Consider the following 22,827-nt stretch of genomic DNA (forward strand, 5'->3'; position numbering starts at 1 on the left):
TCCCCACTTAAATATTTATTTTATTCTGTTTTTAGTATTTGTTGTTATAGCGGCAACAGAAATACATCATTTGTGAAAATTTCAACTGTCTAGCTATCACGGTTCATGAGATACAGTCTGGTGACAGACAGACGAACAGACGGACAGACAGACGGACAGCGAAGTCCCGAATAGCGAATAGGGGCCCGTTTTTAACCTTTGGGTACGGAACCCTAAAAAAGGATCATGTCACTTGAATCAAGTACCGTTCAAAGTAACAAATAAGTTCAAAATAACCGAAATGACATTATCACATTAAACCAACACACTTGGTGCGAAATAAAAGAAATGATCCCCAGCCGGAAATGCCTGACGCGTCCGACAGAGACGCCAATATACATTACACGTTGAATAGAATGGGACAAGACTATTTTATATGTCTCATCATGATCTCGTCCTTATTGAAAAATATGATCGTCTCATACGGTGACGAGTGTTTAATAAAATTAAGTGATTGAGGTATTTTGAGCAGATGTAAAAAAAAAATTCCATACAGTTACGTCAGTGGCAAACAGGCACACATATCATGTCTCTAGTAGTGTCAAACAAGCGCCGATTTAACCTATAGAATAGTAAAAATAAGAGCTTACCAGGGCGTATGGTCTCTTTAAAATACTATTTAGGAGCATTCCACGGGCTGTCCCGTGCAAACGCATCTTATTTCCTGTGTTGCGATTGCGACTTTTTTTCGGCGTTTAAAGCAGATGATTATTTTTCTGTGCACATTTTTAACTATTTGTCACGGAAAAGGAAACTCGTATACCTGCAAATCCTGAAAAAATTCGCGTTCGTACGGAACAACGGTACCTAGACAATTTCGTGGAATGCTCCTTCAGAAGAATCCCATACTGGAGTCGAGAAAATAGGAAGTAAACAAAACGTAATTGGAAACTACTCCATTATTTAATTTATTTAAATCGAACATTTTATATCCCAACATTAAAGCGAAGTACTAAACACCCAATCGAACAATCGATTCACAACTCAAATCGATCGATTCGCACTTAAAATCGATTGATTTACAGAGCGCCATCAAAAACGGATGGAATTTTTACGATTTACGAACGAAGACAATCGCTGAAAGAGATTTATATTTAAACTTTACTTGTTTAACCTGTACCGAACTCTATTTTGTTATGGTTAAGGCTGAATTTCGAATGCTGTGTGTAAGTTTCTGGAAGATTCATGCTATGTGGGGAGCGCAGTTGTTAATATTCATACCGCTTAAAGAGTACGGCGAGTCGATTGCTTTCTAAAACCAATGTAACTTATAATGTGTAGTGGTTTGGGTTTCGGTATAAATATCATGTTTCGGTCGAAAGTTCGGTTTCGGCTAAAGCGAGCAAAACCGAACGGGTATCGGCCGGGTATTGCCCGCTTCGGCTTCGGGCTAAAAATCCGTTGTCGGTCGGACACTATAGTACCTAATGTAATATTTAGAGTACCTATGTCTTTTTTTGGCCCTGTGATAAAGTTCGAGATATCTTTAGAGACGACTAGATTTTTGCTTTCAGCAAAATTCGTAAAACTTAGGCCGCGGACTGGATGCAAGCGGCGAGCGGCAAATCAAGGCCGTTGATATATTTGGTTGAGGGCGATGTAAGAGTAAGCGTATGCTGAGACGCAGCCGACACAGTTCCACGCAGCGCAGATATTGTAAAGTATGGGACGTCCTTTAGCTACGCACGCTGCGGCGTAAGGGGGTTCCATACTGCCCTGCGTCTTAGCATACGCTTAGCCTGAATGGCCTTGATTTACCGCTCGCCGCGCCGCGCGCCGCTTGCGTTCAGTGCGCGGCCTTAGAACAGACTGCTCTTTTCAACGCTATATGCTATAGACGTTACACTGGTTGCCCTAAGTGATGGACTGTGCAAGTGATATGAACAGGCAGTATAAGGGTATTAAGGATATAATATACCTACAGAATTTGATGCCTGCGTTGAATAAGAATAAAAGATGCCACTTAAACTGACGCGTTTGTGGTATGTCTCGCAATTAATGCCATGTGTGGAACTAATTTATTATTAGCATTCGAGATTAATGTGGAAATCGAATTAATTACTAGATGGCGCTAAATTTCGCGGATTTCGCTATACTTTTTGTGGTAAATGAATTGTCAAACGTCAACCTTCGATTTTTTTATTTCACAGTTAACACATGTAAAATACAAACCGAAATAAATGTCATACCTATTCTAAAAAAAGTGGCCAAGGCCCCAAGTGCCCATCAGGGCTGACATCAGGACAGATGCCTAAGCCCCTCGGTACCCGGGTCACTGCCATGGCGCCAGCATAGGTTTACCTGTCAGTATGTAGAATTTTGTCAAATTCTTGTTTTTTTGTTTTGGAATTTTATGGTTGCCCATTAAGTCAAATCTCATAGAAAAGTACTAGAGACAGGGAAAACCTATCCTGGCGCCATCTGTCTGGTAGAGAATGCCCAGAGGCATTAGGCCCCCGCCTGTTGTTCTTTTTGTTTATGAGCAATAAAGTTTAAAATAAATAAATAAATCTATGCAATCCTTTGACAGTTGCCAACCCAATTCCCTGCTTCTAAAAAAATGTGCCATTTTGCAATCTCAACACCATTAAAATACCGATCCCAATATAGAGGCGTATTTAAACTATCTATGCCATCCTGTCACTAAGCCACTCGCCCACTATTCTTAACTACAATGCTCTCTTTACATTTCATTCCAAGCTTAAGACAAAAAGTACTTCTATCTTTATGTTATAAAAGGTGTGTGTGAGAGAAGCAGGCTTGAAATGTTTGGTATGAGCAAAGGAACATCAATCTCTATGCTTACGCGGGACTGAGTCATATTGTCTATATTATGTTTAAAATGTGCGTTACAATGGTAAAAAAGATTGTTTGCTTTAGACCGATTTAAAAATAAATAATAAAATTAGTTTGTATAAAAAAAAATTGTATGATATGGATCCTGGACGAATTTTTAGTAATCTTTTTTCTGTTTTCGAGAATGATCTTTTCTGCTCTATAGCACAACCGAGGTTTAAATTTTTGTCCACCACACACATGAATGGTTAAAAGTATAAGACAAATTAGCGTCTGAAATAATATCCATCCTTTTAGACTTTTGTGATAGCAAAATTAATAATACATTATCTGACTGAACATCGTCGCTAGACCTTCACCAAGGAGGAATTTTGGCCGTATTAAGTTCCGGCGGTTCCGCATCGCAGCCATAATTGTGTGTTTTTAGTTTTAAGATAGATTTTATGGTAATATGTATGCAAGTTTTAAGGTTTTAATAACAAAACTTCCGTGAGACACAGACATATTAAATATATTAATAATGGGTCACTCACGTATTTTAAGTCGAGCGTTTTCCGACCCGTTATTAATATATTTAATAGTTTTAAGGTATTTATCTATGGACCAATAGTTATCTGAATATAAAGAATTTCATTTCATTATCACCAAGCGTACGTGAAAAAAGTAAAAAGGTTCGTTTAATGTATACACATACACTTACGTACGTAAATTAGACTTGTACATAATGTAAATACGGCGGCGAGTCCAATTTGCCATGAAGCCGTCAAAAACATAATTGGCGTCCCTTCTCCCTACGCTATTCCAACCGCTTAGCTTATACAGCCCAGAATAACCAGGATAAGTGTAGTCCACGGTGTAGTCTCTGATTACCATACCCCGGGGTTTTGGGTGCGAGAGTGATTCCGTGTATGTATTGGCTATGTGCGAAGTTGGTGGTTGGGAAACACAAGCGACGCCAACGCACGGCGTAGTGAAAATATGAACTTTTATGGTACGATACGACATAGTCATACTGTTTGGCAGCTGCCAACTGTCACGTAGCCATGTGTTCCTCACCCACTAGGGCGGCGCCACAGTCATGCACGGAGCGAACAACTTTATTTATTGTAAAATAGTTACCAAACTATGAATTAAAAAATAGGAAGCTCCAAATGTGCTTAGAAATGTTAAAATAGTTCCTGATTTTACAATTTTTACCTATTTTTGGCTACTGTAAAGCATTCCCGCACCGTCCGCAGTCCGCACCCAAAACCCCCGGGTATGCATATTACGTATAAGTACCTAGTTGTTATGAATCGAGAGGTCACGATACAGTGGTTACGAAGGAATCTCTAGCAATGGTACGCCGGACGGGGGGTTTACGCTGGGAATCGGGCGTAGGGTAGGTATATTATAATATAACGTAAATATTTTATTTAGATATGTACAAAACGATCGTAATATTACTAAGACAATTAGTAGATTACTCAAAAACAATTAACAAAAAGAATTGGAATATAAAAAAAAACGGTCTGCAGGGAGGAGGCAACTGGAGATAGTCGATCGAAGGATTCACCAATCACCATTAAATTTGTTCATATTACGGGAAGGAAGGGAATAAGAATCCTATTTATATTTAAGTCGTTTTTTAAGACGGCTTTAAAAATTTAGATGACATTTACAATTGTGAAGGCTTGCTACGGCGAAAGATCTAGCTTGGTTTATTTCCAGGGAAAATATATACTGTTTATAGATAGTTTTCACGCCAACAGAACTTAAAAGACAATCTCCCTTGTTTTCAAGAAAAGAGCAAAACTTCCTAAATTTTCGTCATCATCATTACATGTTATTATTTTGAATCTGACATATTAATTATTATTATTGTATTCATTATTTAAATTTATTTGATTTTGATTTTATTGTTAAAAGTTTTGTTTTTATTTTTAATGTATTTACTAACACATAGGTATAACGATGGTACTAACAATATTGTATGGAATTTTATGTTCTGAAATAAAGATATTTTATTTTATTTTATTTATTACACTCTCGAATGATATTCAGAAATATCGCCAACGTATTAAAAAGGCTTTAAAAACTTACAGAATCCGAACCCATTTTTCTCCTCACCGCCCATTGATCTGCATACCCGGGGTCGTCGACCTCGCCCCCCGATATTTGCGGAACCACCCCCTCACGGGTTTCAAGGATTAGATTTTGAAGAAAATCGCTATAAGTATATTATATTTTTTTAAGAATAGGGGTGTTTCTTTGTTTCTTAACGATGTTGTGCAAAAGTACATATTTAGGTACTTTTCTGTGCGCTAAAAAGTAAATTAGATTCCAATCGGCTTGCTTATTTTCCTCCTCTGAAAATAATACCTGTTATGTTTGTAATAATCTGATTGGCATTTCACCACTTCTATAGGTTAAAGAAAGAACCATACTATTTGAATATGTTTGAACTTTGGTCTGGATTTGACGACTAAAATATGTACTTAATCTGATGATGTTGTTGTGGAGTGGAAGATATTGTCAAAACGAAAAGATATTGTTTTGACGACCGGTCTGGCCTAGTGGGTAGTGACCCTGCCTGTGAAGCCGATGGTCCTGGGTTCGAATCCCGGTAAGGGCATGTATTTGTGTGATGAACAACAGATATTTGTTCCTGAGTCATGGATGTTTTCTATGTATTTGAGTATAAGTATTATATATATCGTTGTCTGAGTACCCACAGACAACGATACGATACAAGCCTTCTTCTATAATAGATCTACGTAAGCGCTTTAAAATTAGAAAATGGCTTAATTAATCTAATAAAATAGCGTAAATTATTTAGGGCCCGAAAAAAGTAGTGTACAATAATTTAGAATGTCTTTATCCTATTCCATAATTATAGTGTACCTTTAAAATATAACAATCACTTTAATGCACCGCATCCAAATGCAACTGAACAAAGAAATCCTCTCAAGCTGAAACCCACTGGCTCGCCTAATGGGTATAAACCCGTCTAAAATCCTACATTTCCATACATACAGATATGATTTCCCTCGTTAGAAGGTTCCGGAGCGCGTCCGGCTCGAAGGACCGATTCCGGATATGGATAAGAAATTGCTACGACGCGAGTAGTCTGCTTTTTGTAAGGGTTTAGTGCTTAGAGATTTATATAATTGTGTATGCTTAACTAGCTGTGCTCGCGGCTGTGCTTGGTATTCGGTTTGTGTCATTTTCGTACCCCTCCAACAGAGATTGCATAAAAAAATGGCATCAGGGATTATGCCTTCTGTATTATATGTGCCAAATTTTCTTTCTCTTAAATCGATTGCGTAGCTTAGTTGTAGAAGAGCTAGAGACATTATTAGAATGAAAGAAATAATATTTTTTTATAAGGGAGATTAAAAAAAAACAAATTGAAATTGAAACGTGATCAAAACAAAAAAACCGGCCTAGAGCGAGTCTGACTCGCGTTCCAAGGGTTCCGTACATCACACAATTTTTAACAATGTATTTTTTTATGTAGTGAAATGTCTTTAAAAAACCAGCCAAGTGCGAGTCGAACTCGCGCACCGAGGGTTCCGTACTTTTTAGTATTTATTGTTATAGCGGGAACAGAAATACATCATCTGTGAAAATTTCAACTGTCTAGCTATCACGGTTCATGAGATACAGCCTGGTGACAGACAGACGGACAGACGGACAGCGGAGTCTTAGTAATAGGGTCCCGTTTTTAACCTTTGGGTACGGAACCCTAAAAAAGATCTGATAGTAAATCACAAACCATAAAACCTCCCAACCAAGCTTCTAAGTAGACGCACCAAAATCCGAATCTACAAGACCGTGATTCGCCCAGTTCTAACCTACGGATGCGAAGCGTGGACACTGACACTCAAGGAAGAAAATATGCTGCTAGTGGCCGGAGAGGAAGATCCTCCGTATGATATTGGGGCCCAAAAAAAGACCGGATGGAAGCTGAACAGTCCTTAGGAACCGTGAGATTGAAGACCTAGTGGCTGAACCTAACATTATGGGAGAGACTAAAGCTTACAGACTCGTTTAGTTGGGCCATCTTGAGAGAATGGATGAAGATCGGAACGTGAAAACAGCATACCTGGGCCGCCCAGCAGGAAGACGTCCTATCGGACGCCCCAGGTATCGCTGGTACGACATGGTGGAAGCGGATCTGCGCGAACTTCGAGTCACCAATTGGCGAGAGGTCGCACAGGACCGACCAATTTATGTAATACTAAGAAGTCCAAACAAGTGCTAATAATTGATAACAGTAACCAAGCCCAAGTTATTGTAAATTTTTATCACACTGTTTATATTTCTTAATTATTTAGTGTGTTGTAATACGTATGATTGTTGTAGTTAACGAAGTTGTTTGACTTTGTAACCTTTCTTGACACTGTTTATGTTAACTTATCTTAATGTATTTGTTTAATAGTTATATTAACTGACTTACTCCGTTGGCTCAGCGACCCAAAATGAGACTTGGCCTCCGACACAAGACAGCGCCACTTTTCTCGGTCCTGTGCGAGGTATGCTGTTTTTACGTTCCGATCTTCATCCATTCTCTCAAGATGGCCCAACCAACGGAGTCTGTGTCTACACCATGATGTTAGGTTCAGCCACTAGGTCTTCAATTTCACGGTTCCTAAGGACTGTCCAGCTTCCATCCGGGTTTTTTTTTTGGGGCCCAGTATCTTATGGAGGATCTTTCTCTCGGCCACTAGCAGCATATTTTCTTTCTTGAGTGTCGGTGTCCACTCTTCGCATCCGTAGGTAAGAATTGGGCGAATCACGGTCTTGTAGATTCGGATTTTGTCCTCGTCAATCTAAAATTTAAAGGGCCATATGTACTGTAAAACGTTGTACGATACACGTGCGAATAAGTAATTCGCAACGAGTAGCGAATTTAAATCGACACGAGTTCGCACTTGTATCGTAAATAGCTATTTGTCTAGTGCTTTGCGATTAGAAGTCGTCGTGCGTAATCTTAACATTTCCTACGAACTTTCAAAACTTCAGTAACTCCCATCAAATAAACATTCAACCAAACTACGCATCCATAGTTCCAATCTTAAACAATCAGTTTTCTTCGCAACCCTCAAAAAGAAGGCACAAGGTCGCCCCTCCCGTCGCCATGGCGACCAGCAGCCTCCACGCCCACAACCCTAAGACCGCCCCGCGCCCCCATTGGCCAAAGGGGTAGTGTGTGTAAGATTTCCAAATGTGCATGTTTTGAGGATGTGATTGTGTGCGATCTAAGCCGGTTGCACGGATAGCAATTTTGCTGTCGCAAATGTTAGATTTGATACGTATATTTCGTAGGATAAGATTGTCACTTTTCGTATTACCTGTCCAATTCGTTTCTCAGAAATGTTTTTTAAGGAAAACTGCTGCTGTTACATTTTTATTTATTAATCAGTCTGAAATTTTGGAACGATTAATTAGGTCACCCTTTATTATAATTTCAAGTTACAACTTAAAAACTTTCCAAATTAAAAAAAAAATGGGGTGTACAACTTGAAAATAGTGGTAGATGGTACCACCTTTCTATTACTACGGAATTATCAATACGGATAGAGTATATATTTTAATTGTGTGTAGATTAAAAGTACATACTTCATAAGTACATAAGTTTGTATAATCGTGTTCATAAATTGAATTGAGCACGAGAAATTACAAACATTTATACGTCACGCACAGAAAATCCCATTTTCTCGAGCCCCGGGGCCCGGGTTAGGTTCTAAATGGCAAAGGGCTCGGACTAGGAATACCGTTTAACATTTCGTTTTATTTAATTTTCTCTGATTTTTGTCGTATATTTGGAAAATGCTAGAAAATTGTTTGCTAATTATATCAATGGGGGTTTTCAGAAAAAATAATATCATACTTTTTTTTCGAAAAACCATCAACTTTTGGGTTATTTCTACTCAGAATCACGAGGACTAAAAAATCCTGACTTATGCCATTGGTATTTCGTATGCATAATATATACTTGTTACTTTGACTTGCATAATATTTAGTAGCTTAATCTGTTGTACTAATTCTTATCAAAAAGGAAAAAAAAACCTTTAGTATTCAAAATTCCTACCATGTCCGGAAAAAAAATTAATGGCGACCCTACCGTACTTACATGTTGTTAGAAGCGAATTCTCGGCTAGCAACATCGTTAACAAGCTATTCAATTTTCAAGTATCAGTCGATGGACCTCCGTCCCAATTAGAGACTGGCTTGTCGCCGTGACGTCACGCTTTCATGCGATTTCAATAACTACCCTCTTCAGTGGCCTCTCCACCTGTAATGAATGCGCTGAAAAGGTGAAATGCAAGTTGTAACGAGCTTAGCTAATTCTATTTTGACATTCCTACATTTAGTAGGGGACTTGTTATGTAACTTAACAAAGCAATTTGTCGCCCTAATTGCGTAATTTTGTTGCGTTTTATAAGTTCTTTGCTGTCAACATAAAGTGTTGTAACACTTGGCCATAAACGGATATTGTATTTTTTCACGTTACTAACTTTCAACTTTCAAAAACGACTAGTTATTTAGAAAATATTCATAGCATGTTTATTACTAAAACCATGGTCAACCTACAGAAAAGCGTGATTATGAAGAGATTAGGTTTAATTAGTTATTTACAGTTTAAATTTATTGGCGGTCGTTTATACACTTCACAATTATTTAGTAACATGAATTACATAAAACTCATGATTGTGAAATTTCCAGTCCTTCCAACTTGAAAGCCTAATTGCTTGTTTTAATTTTTAAAGTATAACGGCCCATTCGAACAAAGAACGCTGCTCTTTTGTCTCTGGCCGCATAGACAAATCTTATTATGGAAATATTTTCAAATTAAGAATCCGCTCCCGCATTATGCGTCGACTGTCATCATTGTCTATGCCTTTTTGTTCGGTCCTCGCATGTCGTTTTTCGACCAACGTTCGGGTTCGTTTTTTATTTTTTTTCAGGCCCGAGCGTGAATGGCTTCTTTGTTTGTGTGTGTTTTATTATTAATTAGTGGGGCTCTTTGTTTCTGGTAATTATTGTCTTAATAAGCAGTTCCTGCTCTTCAAATTTAAAGGTTTGTCAGCTTAAATGAACCTTTAAAAATTCTAGCTCTTTAAAGCGGTTATGAGTTTTTGTCGCGGCGTGTCGTTTATTTCGTATAATGGAGTGTTGGAAAGAAGTTTCCCGTTTAATTAGAGGTGAGACACTCCGCTGGATGGAGCTGGATGGTGCTTGTGGGGCGCCATTTTGCATAATTGGGCGGGTGGCGGATGGCAGACGAATTTATACGTCCCGCCAATTTGCTGCTAATGACATGTCTTGAAGCGTTATTGAAAGAGTGGGCGCTTTGTTTTTATCGCCTTATACATATTTATACGGGTTTAGAGAGCTTTTATATCGTTAGTTGCGACTGATAGTTTTATAAATATTTACTGTAGTTTTTCTTCTTGTAGGTTTTTGCTATCAGTTATTTACCTTTTAGGCTTTTAGTGATTAAAAATGTGACAAAACTAATACTTTCTTCCATCCCTACGTTTCTATCATTATATACAAGTATCATGATAGATAGATATCTATCATAGTCCACAAGTACACAAGTCTTTAAGCAATTTTATGGGGTTTCTATAATAATTTACTATAATATTTAATAATGACAATAATTTTTCATTCCTTTGTTTCAGGCGGGCAAGATGGGCCTACCAGCCGGTGGCAGTTTATCCCTATTCTGCCCAGGGGGCGACCTCGGACAGCCTCCCCCTGCCCATATGGGCATTCCCCCACCTTATCAGCTAGACTCCAAACTTGGTGAGTACGAAAATTTAAGTAAATCTTTAAAATCTTTACGGGCCAATTCGAGTTTTAGTTATTCGATCTGTTTCCGATATGATACAGATCAGTATCATATCGGAAACTGAAAGAATGACTAAAAATCGCATTGGCCTGTATGTTTCTGAATCCTACCGACTGCGCCAATACACCGTTAGTCAAAAAGTTTGTTTTATTTACAAAATATATTCAAAACTACAATATATATTACATCTAGCTTTACCTAGAAACATTCATAGGTTAGTCATCATAAACTACTCATGACTCATGCTTTCGGTTTTCTTTCACGTATCCAGAATCCAGATTAAAATGTATTCCAATGAAAACTTTACTATTTCAACCTCCAATTCAAGTGTTAAAGCTACCGTTCCGAATCCTTGTTACTTAAAAATATGATTAAGGTACAGAAGTGACGACCCTTTCATTTCAGCGGCAGGGCTGGCGCGGACACCCATGTACCCCTTCCCGGGGGGCACCTACCCCTACCCCATGCTCAGTCCGGAAATGTCACAAGTGGCGGCGTCGTGGTGAGTACACTTCAGATCTATTACAATTTTAGGCCTCGGAAAATTGGATGGGAATAATTTTTTTCAAGATTTAGTGTCCATGGTGTTAAAAAGGTTTGGTTTCGTAAGAAAGCTATATTTGACAAACTTTTAACACATAAAGCCCCTGTCTGAAAAGAAGAGTGACCAAATTAAGACCTTATTTAAATATGCTAAAATCTCTAATCTCTAAATAAGGTCTATTTTAAAAATCTTGTTTACATAGCTTCCCCGGAAGTTTGTGTCATTAGCCTAACTATAAGGTCAGCCGCCCTATTGCAACTATAGGGCAAATGCGACTAGTCCAAAAATACAAGAAGTGAGTCTAGAGCTACACCCACTTCTATTCGTGGCACACTTTCGCCAGTCTTACAAGAGAGTTCACCCATGGTATGTCGCTCAGACTTTAAACTCACTTATTGCATTTTTAGAGTATAGTAAGCATTTGCTTCACAGTTGCTAGCCCTGGCTGACCTTACAGTAGTGCTTCGGCTATGATACTAATGATGATTATATTCCGTTCAGGCACACCCCTAGCATGTATCCCATATCCTCGGCGGCCAGCAGTTTTCGAAGTCCGTACCCCACGTCGCTGCCGATCTCTACTTCTAGTCTATCGAGGTAAGTTTCATGGATCACCTATTTTTGTGAGTTAGGGCTTATCAGGCTTAAAGACTCGAGGAAATTAACTTTCTAATAACTAAGCGGTGATTTGTTTCCTTTTTTCTTTTTAATATAAAAATTTGTAGTACCTGTCGCTCGCAGACGTATCTGCTTGATAAAAAACAGTTTATTGAAAAGTGTATTTAGCCATGAAGCCTCGAGTTTTTAAAACTAGACAGTGTCTTAACTCACTAGGATTATGGGGTGTAAGGAAACTATTTATGGCAGCCCACGACTCTATCACCAGTCCATTGGCACGTTCATTTCTAAAAGCCTTTCAGCAACTTTGACATGATTTTGCTAAAAAACTTTCCTGCATAGTGCATACATTCTTGATGATGGTTTTGGCTTTACATAAATTGTTTCAAGGACCAATATAATACAGTAAAATGCGATTATGCTTGAATATCTCTCAAACACAATAATCGTAAATCCACTTCATTAGAATTCCATACCTCTACGGTATAGCTATCATGGCAATAATAACCATAAGCTTAGTATGATCTTCCCATTTGTGTTTGCTAACGACATCCTAGTAAGGCCTAGCAGCGGTTGTAATACTACTGTACTGCATAGCTTTACCGTACAGATCATGTAAGCCGATCAATTCTAGAAACTGCCATTTGATCTAAATAATTCACTTTATGTGCCTAGTATTCTCTAATTTCGTAACTGGTTTAGGATAAAAGTTAAATTAGATTCTAATGTGTTTTCCTGTTCCCGATAGTTGATGAGACGCAGAATTATAGTCCATAACTTTAATTATTAATCACAGAGGAAAAATTACACTCCAATTTCCAACTTCTCCGTACACTTAGCGTAGGGACAAACCATCTCTCCCTTCCACGGGAATAAACTGTTTAACCTCCTGACGACCCGTGTCCTACACGCAGTACATAGGCTCCTATTCACTTTTGGTCTTGACTCTGTCAATTTGACAGAATTAAATTTAAGCTGGCAAATTCTGAAACCCAGTTGTGAGGAGGTTAAAGTCTCACGCCTCCTGCCTTTCACTTCTCCTCTCTATTCCTTCCCTCTATCGGCCTCTAATTCACGGGGAGAGGCCTATGGCCAGCTAGTCATCGTATATACACGATCGTTCATAACTCTCGGGAACAGGATAGTGTGTTGTCTTCCGTGTATATCTGACTTGGTCATAGGCCTCTCCCAAGGTACACCACCGCGGGAGCTCGGCCTCCGTCGCCGGCGTCTCCGCTCACCGGCTGGCCGGAGGGGCTACCCCACTGCGCCTTCCTGTATGTCATTGACGTTGTTGGCTTACGTAGCTTTGTATCAAGAGTTGGAACATGACCTAGGGTTACCGTACTCTGATTTGAAAGTGAAAGGGTGGCTTAAGGTGACCAGAACGAACCGGCTGCAGTATTTACAGGTAGTTCAATGGCTGAAGAAAAAGGACTATATCAACACACCAACAGAATAATCAGACACTAGTCAAAGATAGGTACCAGAATTATAATAAATGTGTATTGATGGACAGCAAAATGAGGATGTGCTTCCGCGGAAATGAAAATTTAGATTTAAAAGAAATCTTCCATCTTTAACCGACTTCTTTACCCAGAAGGAGGAAGTTCTGTATTCGGTTGTGGCTATTTTTTGTTCCACCTTTTGTAACCACCAGAGTACGGTAGCTTAGATAGCTATCACCTTGATACTAAATACGTTATCTCATTTTTATAGTCTATTATTAAGATGACAGCTATCGAGATCGTGTTCTAAACATACCGTTGGTTTAGTTAGCTACCACCTACATAAGAATCCATGATATGTGAGTACAAATAGCTTTTTAGTTGAAGCATGTAGGACGAATGAGAATTTGGCATCGAAACTGCTCTTGCGCCATTAAGGACGATTTAAGCACTGTTCCAATTCCAGCCAATCGGAGCCAATGTCTGCAAGTTGTCAGAACGTTTAGTCCCGATTTGAATCTGTATCCTTCTGCGTTCTGTTTAATACAGAAGTTATTTCTGCAAACTCGGAGAATTTCTGCACTTGGGTTGCGCAAAAACTGCCACTTCCTGTTGTTATTTTACCTGACAAAGTACTCGTATGTTTTGATTTGGAGCTTTATAAAAATGTATTTATGTCCTATCAAAGACACTACTCTGATTGTTTCTAAATAACTCTTTCATACTGAAGAACAATGCTTAAATTGGACACCGATCTAAGTATGCTAGACAAACGTAAACGGCTTAAGTACATATAACTTTTTAACATAAGCATTTTAATAGTTAGAATTTTCTATTCTGTTTTGAATTTGTTTTGAAATGACTGTAAAGTTTTCGTGTATAGTAGAAGCACCGAAATAAATGCCTAGGTTCTTTAGTAGACCTATCTTTGATGCTATGTATTCAAGGCTTCCTTAGGCCTTGGTCTTCCGTTGAAGATGTGACGCTGTAGGTACGCAGCGTGCGGCGTCAATCTAAAACCAAGGCCTAAAAACTTGATATATTTTAGTGATTCTGCTATATACAGTGCTTAATCTTGGTTTACAACTTATGAACTCATGAGCTGTTAGAATGTCTTTAATTTTTATTCTTCTCCTTATCCAAGACAACATTTTAATCCAATGTTTGCGATCGATAATTCTCTAACATCTTATGTACCCAATGTTATCCTAGTGTCATCTATGTGTTTGTATTCGCAGTGAACTGTACCGGTTTTCGCCAACGCTGGGCGGCGGCCTAGGCCTCGGTCTGGGTCCCGCGCTGGTGCACCCGCCCCCCTCCAAGGCTGATCTCGAGTCCCACCACGCGCGGTATGCGAGGTAAGTTATATGATAAAGTGGTAAAGATAATTTTTATCAGCATCTATCCTCGTAAAGACATTTATTTGTTACTATACCTACATCTAAAAGGACTAAGTGGGTGACGTGTAGAATTAACAATATGTCATATCTACCAGGCGAACTTTTAGACCTGTCTGGAGTTACCAAGAAATCACGTTTCCATAAAATATAACATAAAATTATACTATATTATTTATAAGCAAAATTTTCAATTAAATTTTAAATGTCATGGACAGATTTAGTGTCGGTTCAAAAGATCAATCGCCCACCTACTAAAATATTTTAAAAATTAAACTATTTTTTAACAAGCAGATACGTCTGCGAGAGATAATCAAAATAAAAAATGGTTTTGTAAATAAGTGACTGTTGTAATAATTTAACATCGCCAACAACAAAGCTGTTAATATCTGATGTTAAAGACATTTCACATTAAAAAAACTAAGCGATCAAACATAATTACACCTTTCGGTAGAGCACGCGTTCATAATCCGGTTCCGCCGTGCATTGTATTTGAAATTATAATGACAGAGTTTTAAAACGTTTTGTTATTGCGCGAGCCAATTGTTACCGACCCCTGCTTAACTAGGGTTGCCCCATGTGATGTTATTGAGTGACAAATTGTAAAAACGTTTACATTGCTTTGTAGACTTCCTCTCACGCCTAGGGAACATCAAGAACCGATACATTTAGGTACTGATATTTTTATTAGGAATTTTGGTCATGTTAGCTATAACATTTAAGCATTTTCAGTGTACTATTTGTTATATTAGGGAATTTTTTTTGCAAAATTATTCATTACTTTTACAAAAAAAAATATTGCACGTTTTGTAATTTTAGGGTCATTTTTTTCGCAATGCAAATGATTAAACGCTTTTACTAAAAAATTTTTTTTTTAATCAGCACTGCACTTTAATGATGTTTTTTTTTGCATAAATAAGGTAAAAAATAAGTAGGCGCTCAACTTTGAACGAGTCCATTGCAAATTATCACTTTTGTCTTTAGTTTTAAGTAGGTAAGCCTACCAAATACCTACCAAAGTAGGCTACCTAGGTAGCTACCAAGGCTGTCGTGTAAAAGTACATATTACGTCATATTATTCTAATTTTTCACTGCTCAAAACCCATTCATCAACCCTACAACTCAGGGCACGATGGTATCGCGCACATTACACGGCGTCCACCCCTGCGATCAGAGATAAGCAACCGTTTGACAGATGCGTTAAACGTACGTTCAGTTTACACGCTGTAATTTACGCTATGACATATTTTAAACGGGTAATTACGATTTTTAAGTTAAATTAATAAAAATATTTTTATATTATTGCACTACCGTATAGTAAGCTACAAAGTTCGAGATTTTAAATTATTATATTGTGGAAGGTATGTTGGTATATAGGCCGATTAAAAGTAGACCATCACTTATCATGTTGTAACACTTAAGAGTCCCCGGCAAGCTCGGCCGAATTGCACCTTCCCATACAAACGTAGTTCCGCTCTCATTTTAAAACTACGTGTTGGATTGTAACGAAACTTTGCACATACAATGACATGAGGTATATCTAAGTCTGTAATTAGTTTATATACCTCCAGTTTATAAAACAAATGAAATAGAGCAAAAACAAGTTTAGTATAAAAAACTTAAATTCGCTGCATTTTTTATCTATGGTATCTGAAGCTACATAAACTAATCAATTAAATAATTTGAATTCTGTATAATATGTACTTTCGCATAGTGTGTGATATGTGGATCTTTTAAGGTGTTTTTAAGCTTCAAAATATGTCAGAAGTGACAGGCTTATGGTATGTTTAATAACTTGGGAACTAGGTTGCATTATAATCAATTCATCATATTAATATATGAAGGTATTGGAAACTTTGCAACCTGCATTTTGATCAATTCATCATGTTACTTGTAATTTAGTGTTAATATTGAGCTGTAGCCGCGTGCGTCATTTGACGTCTTTGGTGATCAAAGGTATAAAGTTAATTAATTAAAACTCAAACTTCTTTCCACGTCAAGTAAGAAAAAGCTTAACCAAAGTAACACATACGACATTCAAAACAACCTTTTTAATTTCAAGTACAGACGGTGTCAAAAATCATTGTTTTACGTCGTCAAATTAAAAAAAAAAACTAGGCACTCGCATGGAAATTACTAGTTTACAATTATGTCTTACTTTGAAATAATGTGGCAACCATTCATAAATGCATTATTTTTTGGCATATTTCCATGAAAAAAAAAATTACATTAAAAAGTAACGAAAAATTGTAACGGTTTCACAAATGCTTGTATTTGCTGTACATACTTGAAAACAGCACAAGACAGTAGAATCTTTTTAAATTTATTTATAGAAGTTTCGCTCGCGCTGTATAAAAATAATTAAAGACGTACTTACCACGATTAACTAGTAAAAAGCTCACCTAAGTCACCTACTAGTTAATAAACAACTAGATCAAACCGACATAATTTCATATTTACGTCAGCGATCACCAATCAAATAAAACCTTACACTTACCACTTGAGTCGCCGACAGTCCTCATGTAAATAAGCCGGTGGCAGAGAAATTTAATTAAGATGATATATGACGCCTTCACCTAACGGTACAGTCGGCAACGATGGTATCTCGCGATGACTTACCAAAAACGGTTATCGCGATCTGTACGTGCTTTTTGTGATGTCGTTGTTCGGATAAAGTTATGTTTATTTGTTGAATTTCGCACTTAGTGTATAATATTTTCTACGATTTTGCTATAGGTCTGAAGTCGGTACAAGACGTCATTTTTATTTAATAGACTTAAAAAAACGTTTTTCTTTGTTTATTTGGAATTGGAACACACCAATTAAATACATAGTCGTTACACCCAAACGAGTGCGAAGCGTGTCCGTTTCAATACAGGAAGAAATCTTTACAAATCTTTATAGTTTTTTTTTTAAAGGATATTCGACTCACTAATCTCGCTATGTCAAGATAAAAAATACTACAATTTTTGCCCACCACACACATGAAAGGTTAAACGAAGTTTTATGTTAATATTTTTACATTCTCCGTGTTTCTGCCGACCATCCGTCATAATCACCTCCACGCCGCTCGCCGACTGCGCGGGCGCACGCATCGTGCTTTTTCTTCCATTTTTAAACCCAACCGACGGAAGGCGTATTTCAGACTTCGAATGCGTTCCTCGAACTAATTTACTGAAAACGCCTATGATAAACTAACATTTTAAACCTTAAAAAAGCATATATTGTTAGAAAAAATAAACCGCTTATGTCCTTCTGTATATTGTTCTAATTTTAGCTGTACCGCCTTTAAAATAAAGTTTGGTTTTGGGCGGAGAAGGAAGTCGTTTTTCAGCATTCTTTGGTTTTACAATTTTTAATAGTTTCGGTGGTTTATTAAACTGTCTCTTAATTATGCCTTTGGAACGCGTTTAGAATTTATATTTATACCATGTTACTTTTAATAGTATTGTAGTGCCTCAGCGATGTTTGCTGAGGCTCAAACAGACTGTTTTTATGCCATCATGAGGAAGCGATGCGCGTCACTCCTCAATCGCAGCCGAAACAGCACGAACAGCATCCTAAGTACGCTGGCGCAGCGTTGGGACTCGCCCCTAGTCAAGCGGTACATGCAGCTACACGCACCTGTTGCTGCTCCGCCGCGAAACTTATAAATGTAATGTTCTGTTATGTAATGTTTTGTTCTGTTTGTTTTGTCTAATTACTTGTAATACTAACTCTAGATTAAGTTATTGTATGACCTAACCCTATGGACGTCAAGTTCGAAATAAAGAATTTCAATTCAATTCAATTCAATAGTAGTTTATATGACTGCTACATAATGAAAGGCATTAAAATACGAGTGGGGGTTCATGAAACTAAAAGCGAATTTCATAAAACATCACACGATGTTTTAATGCCTAATTATATACAGTTGACATACACTGCTTAACCAACACATAATGGAAATGGATTGACCATTTTCGTTGCTTATCTTAACTTAATCGAGAATACTTATCTACATATCTATCTTTTCTGAAATGTAAAGTCTTCAATTTTATACGCTAAATAGGTAAGGCAAATCGCAACATAAGTTTTAATCACAAATTATGGTTATTATAAATAGATAGATAAATCAAATTAAACCGTCCAAAAACTACTGATATTACGCATAATACGCATACATCGACAGCACATTTAACCTATCATTGTCACATCTGAAAATAGCAAGTCTTTCATATTGCTTCCTGCCATTGCAGAAAGTTGACATTCCTTCGAACCGTCTATGCAATTGCATTCATTTATATCCATAACTTGAGTTGTCTTGAGTTATAGATATACATTTCTCTGAACTTTTTACGCGCAACTGCCTTGCCTTTCTAAACATCGTATCTCCATACAAATGTCATAGTCATATACGCCGTTTATAAACTTATTTACTACAGACGTGAACATTCCATCTCAAATTGACGTATCTCTTTACGATTTCCGTAGTGACATACGACATTTACAAAATGTCAACGGTAGTCATAAACACGCGTTTTCAAATAGCCGTATCTCCTTGCGACTTCCATATTAACTTACGACGTTTACAAAGTAGTCAACGGTAGTCATAAACACGCGCTTACAAATTAACGTATCTCCATACTACTCCCATATTAACATACGACGTTTCCAAGGTTACATGCGCCGGCCATAAACAACATGCGTTGTCTATTGCGCGCGCGCAGGAAACGCGTCTATTTCCAGCCGGATGTGTTTATTGTCTGTCTGTGTGTCTCGTTAGCATATTGGTCTCGGTGACGGGTGACGAAAATTAAAATTGAAAGTGACAACAATTTTCCTGGAACATTATGATAATAAATATGTGTTCCTTAAAAAGGTAGCTCTATAATTAGGAAACTAAAACTTTAAAAATTATATCAAAGAATTGAGTTAGGTTAGGTAATATTATTTGAACGACCGATGTGAATAGCCACTAAGCCCCTGTCTCGGTAACTGTAATGACATATCATATTATCACTTGAGAACTTAAAAAATAAAATACTTATTTCTTAGTCGGATACAGTTCAGAAGTCTAAAATTGCTGTTTGCTACACCGCACGCGGCAGGGTCGCCATGTGGAGCGGGAAGTAGGACAGCAATAATATTGACATTTATTCAGAAAAGCGTTACCTATTTATTTACTTACACTCTTTGGGCTTGATTTCCTCCTACGCTGACATCGGTAGCTGACGTCGGTCGAGCGCACGAATTAAGCAATAAATCTGCCGCGGACGTTAGCGTCGCTGTGCGGCGGCCCAAACAACAGTGTAATAATTCGTAGGCTCGACCGATGTCAGCGTAGGAGGAAATCAAGCCTTAGAAACATGCACAAAATACTTATAAACTCCTCACAGATCTGCTATCCATGACGTCACACTAAGATCACATTATTTGCCTTTCAGGTCACTAGAAAAGAGCAGCAGCAGCAACGACAAGCCCAACGAGGGTACAGCCAGCAACAACAGCAAAGAGCAGAACAAGAAACCGCATATAAAGAAGCCCCTCAACGCGTTCATGCTGTACATGAAAGAAATGCGGGCGAAGGTGGTAGCCGAGTGTACTTTGAAGGAATCCGCTGCTATCAATCAGATATTGGGACGACGGGTGAGTTGAAAATGGTTCTTGATTAGATTTCATTTGATTTTGGAACTCGGTGGCAGGAATGGATCTTCTTCTTTTTGAAATTGAAATTTGTTGGCAGGATTTTGCAATACAGAAGAAAAGAAGCGTTGTTGTTTTAGAAGTTTTTACACTGATCAGAAAATATTTATAAAGAGGCCAGGGATGTAACGAAAATTCAATAACAAAATATATCTAATTTTTTAGTATCTTTTATAAATAATATTTCTGCATAAGTAAATGATTTTATATGGCTCAGCTTTCATTGTTTTCTTTTAAAAAACTGTTTTTAGTCATTTAGTTGTTATCCAAAACCGAACACTATCGCAAGTTTAAGAGCATCTATTTCGGGAGTATAGATTCATTCGGGCCACTGAGTCATGATCTTAATGACTTGACATTCTGTAATACATAATGGCCAATTTTAAAATTCAATGTTCTTTGTATTGTGTCTTGTTAGGAATATGATTATGCTATCGAATGCCTACGTGTTTTTGTATCACCGGCGCGTTGAATAACAAGCAGTACTCGGAACGTAATCCGATTCCTAACAAGCCTTAGTCATGGACGCTCAACGCCGTTGAACGTCCACGATTGACAGTTGTCGGACTCAGTAACATATCAATATCGTGTCGTAATCTAACGCAGTGGCATTCGTTGAGTCGCGAAGAGCAAGCAAAGTACTATGAGAAAGCGAGACAGGAGAGACAGCTCCATATGCAGCTGTACCCGGGTTGGAGCGCGAGGGACAACTACGGTTACGGTTCCAAAAAGAAAAAGCGGAAAAAGGACCGTAGTCCTGCTGAGTTGGGAGGTATTGGACCCTAGGACCCGAACACGCGTGGGGCTGGGATGTTCCGCGCTTGTACACTCGCTTCACCCCCGACCGGGCTCTCTCCCGCACACCCACTAACACCCCCGAGAGAGTCCCGTCCCGTAACTAACTACCGGCTTGTATTAACGACGAGTCCGTACCCGTGCCCGTGCCCGTCCTGTCCGTATGTGAGTGTGCGTGTGTGCGTGTTAACTACTGTGTTACTGTGCGGCGGCCCGGAGGTGCCTGTGCTAGAAAAGCGGCTGGAACCGTTGCGGCGAGGCGCGAGACGGCGACGGACCCGGATCGGCCCGGACCGGACCCGATCCGACCGGACCCGACCGGACCGGAACGGGCGCCGCGCGCCGTCCCGCGCCCCTTAGTGTTGCGTGTTCTGTGTACGTAGTCGTCGAGTGATCGTGTACATGTACACCCTACACCCCTATCGGAAACTATATTGGTTTGTTAGATGTCTAGACGAACCGCGACCGATACCGTCCGCAGAATAGGTTCTGTGAGGAACTATAATTGGCCATTTTCATTAGGATCAAAATTTAAGCGGCTTCACGCGGGCTGTTTTTCTAGCACGAGAGTAGGCGCGGTGCTCGGCCCGGGCGAGAACCACCGTCGAAGTGCATTTTCTTTTCTTTCCATATCGCGTCGGTTCAGTGGCATGCGCTGGGCCGCGAGGAGCAAGCAAAGTATTACGAGTTGGCGCGACGCGAGCGCCAGCTGCACATGCAGCTCTATCCCGATTGGTCATCTAGGGCTAATACGCAAAGGGGCAAGAAGAGGAAGCGAAAACAGGAGACAACCGATGGAGGTACTGCCTTACACTCCGGCCGCCTCCCGTCTGTCCGCGGACGACAGACCGCTCCCATCCTACGGCGGGCGTCTAGCGCACACACTCCTCATTTACAAACGAGGTCAATTAATGAAGGATTAAGTCGCAGACGCCCGCCGCCTCCCGTCCTCTCCCCCCGTGGAGGTCAATCACTTGCTCTTGAACACAATTCGACATAGCATTATTGCCGAGTGTTGGTTAACGGGGTCCAGGTTGTAGCAATATCAGTATTTTTATATATTATTTATCGCCTTTATTTATTTTTATTACAACGCTATTTTATGAGAACCCTGTTGTAAGTGGCACTCCTTCGAAGGTTGTCCCGGTTTTTGGCTTTCCGATCTGCTCCGAGGTCATGATTCGGGGAGCGTGCATGTTCGACAGTCGAAGGACCAAGTGACCGCTTTGCAGGGAGTAGTAGAGTACCGATAGTCTGGCTGGGACAGCCTTCCCGACTGGTCTGAAGTGCGTTGTGCGCTGCATGCGGCAGGGACGCCCGCCGCTGCGCCCACAGTTGGGCAACCGGCCCAGCCTGCTTGTGTCTGCGGTGTCTATATATAATGATACTGGCCAAATGATTCAATATTTATTTTTGATTCCGGAGAACCTATTCTGCTTAAATTTTGCTTATAAGCGTCATGTTTATTTGTGGTTATTATTTTATTTTCGAACGTAGTTAGCATTTATTTTGGAAGTTCATGCGTGTAGTCTGTTATTTTTAAAACCAATGTTTTTTCCGTTATCCCTTTCGTTTGTCCCGTCCCCTCCCGCATGCCAACTAACACGTCTGGGGGTATGGATGCATGCTGCTTTTTTGTAGTTTTAGCGTATTAGTTTACAT

The 22,827-nt window shown here is 39.0% G+C and overlaps 1 protein-coding gene across 2 annotated transcripts in view; it reads left to right on the forward strand.

Moving 5' to 3' along the window:
• LOC134751413 (protein pangolin, isoforms A/H/I/S) overlaps positions 1-22,827 on the forward strand; it is a 209,260-nt gene that overhangs the window by 179,360 nt on the left and 7,073 nt on the right. The window contains exons 5-10 of one of the 2 annotated variants that reach the window (XM_063686817.1): positions 10,509-10,632; positions 11,084-11,180; positions 11,724-11,819; positions 14,527-14,646; positions 20,112-20,313; positions 21,812-21,965. In XM_063686817.1, coding sequence (XP_063542887.1) covers positions 10,509-10,632; positions 11,084-11,180; positions 11,724-11,819; positions 14,527-14,646; positions 20,112-20,313; positions 21,812-21,965 — 793 coding nt within the window. Of the gene's footprint in view, positions 1-10,508; positions 10,633-11,083; positions 11,181-11,723; positions 11,820-14,526; positions 14,647-20,111; positions 20,314-20,976; positions 21,143-21,811; positions 21,966-22,827 lie in introns of both variants that reach the window. The other variant, XM_063686816.1, reaches the window with a different exon arrangement.

The sequence above is a fragment of the Cydia strobilella genome, chromosome 22 (genome assembly GCF_947568885.1).
Source record: "Cydia strobilella chromosome 22, ilCydStro3.1, whole genome shotgun sequence".
Classification (NCBI taxonomy): domain Eukaryota; kingdom Metazoa; phylum Arthropoda; class Insecta; order Lepidoptera; family Tortricidae; genus Cydia; species Cydia strobilella.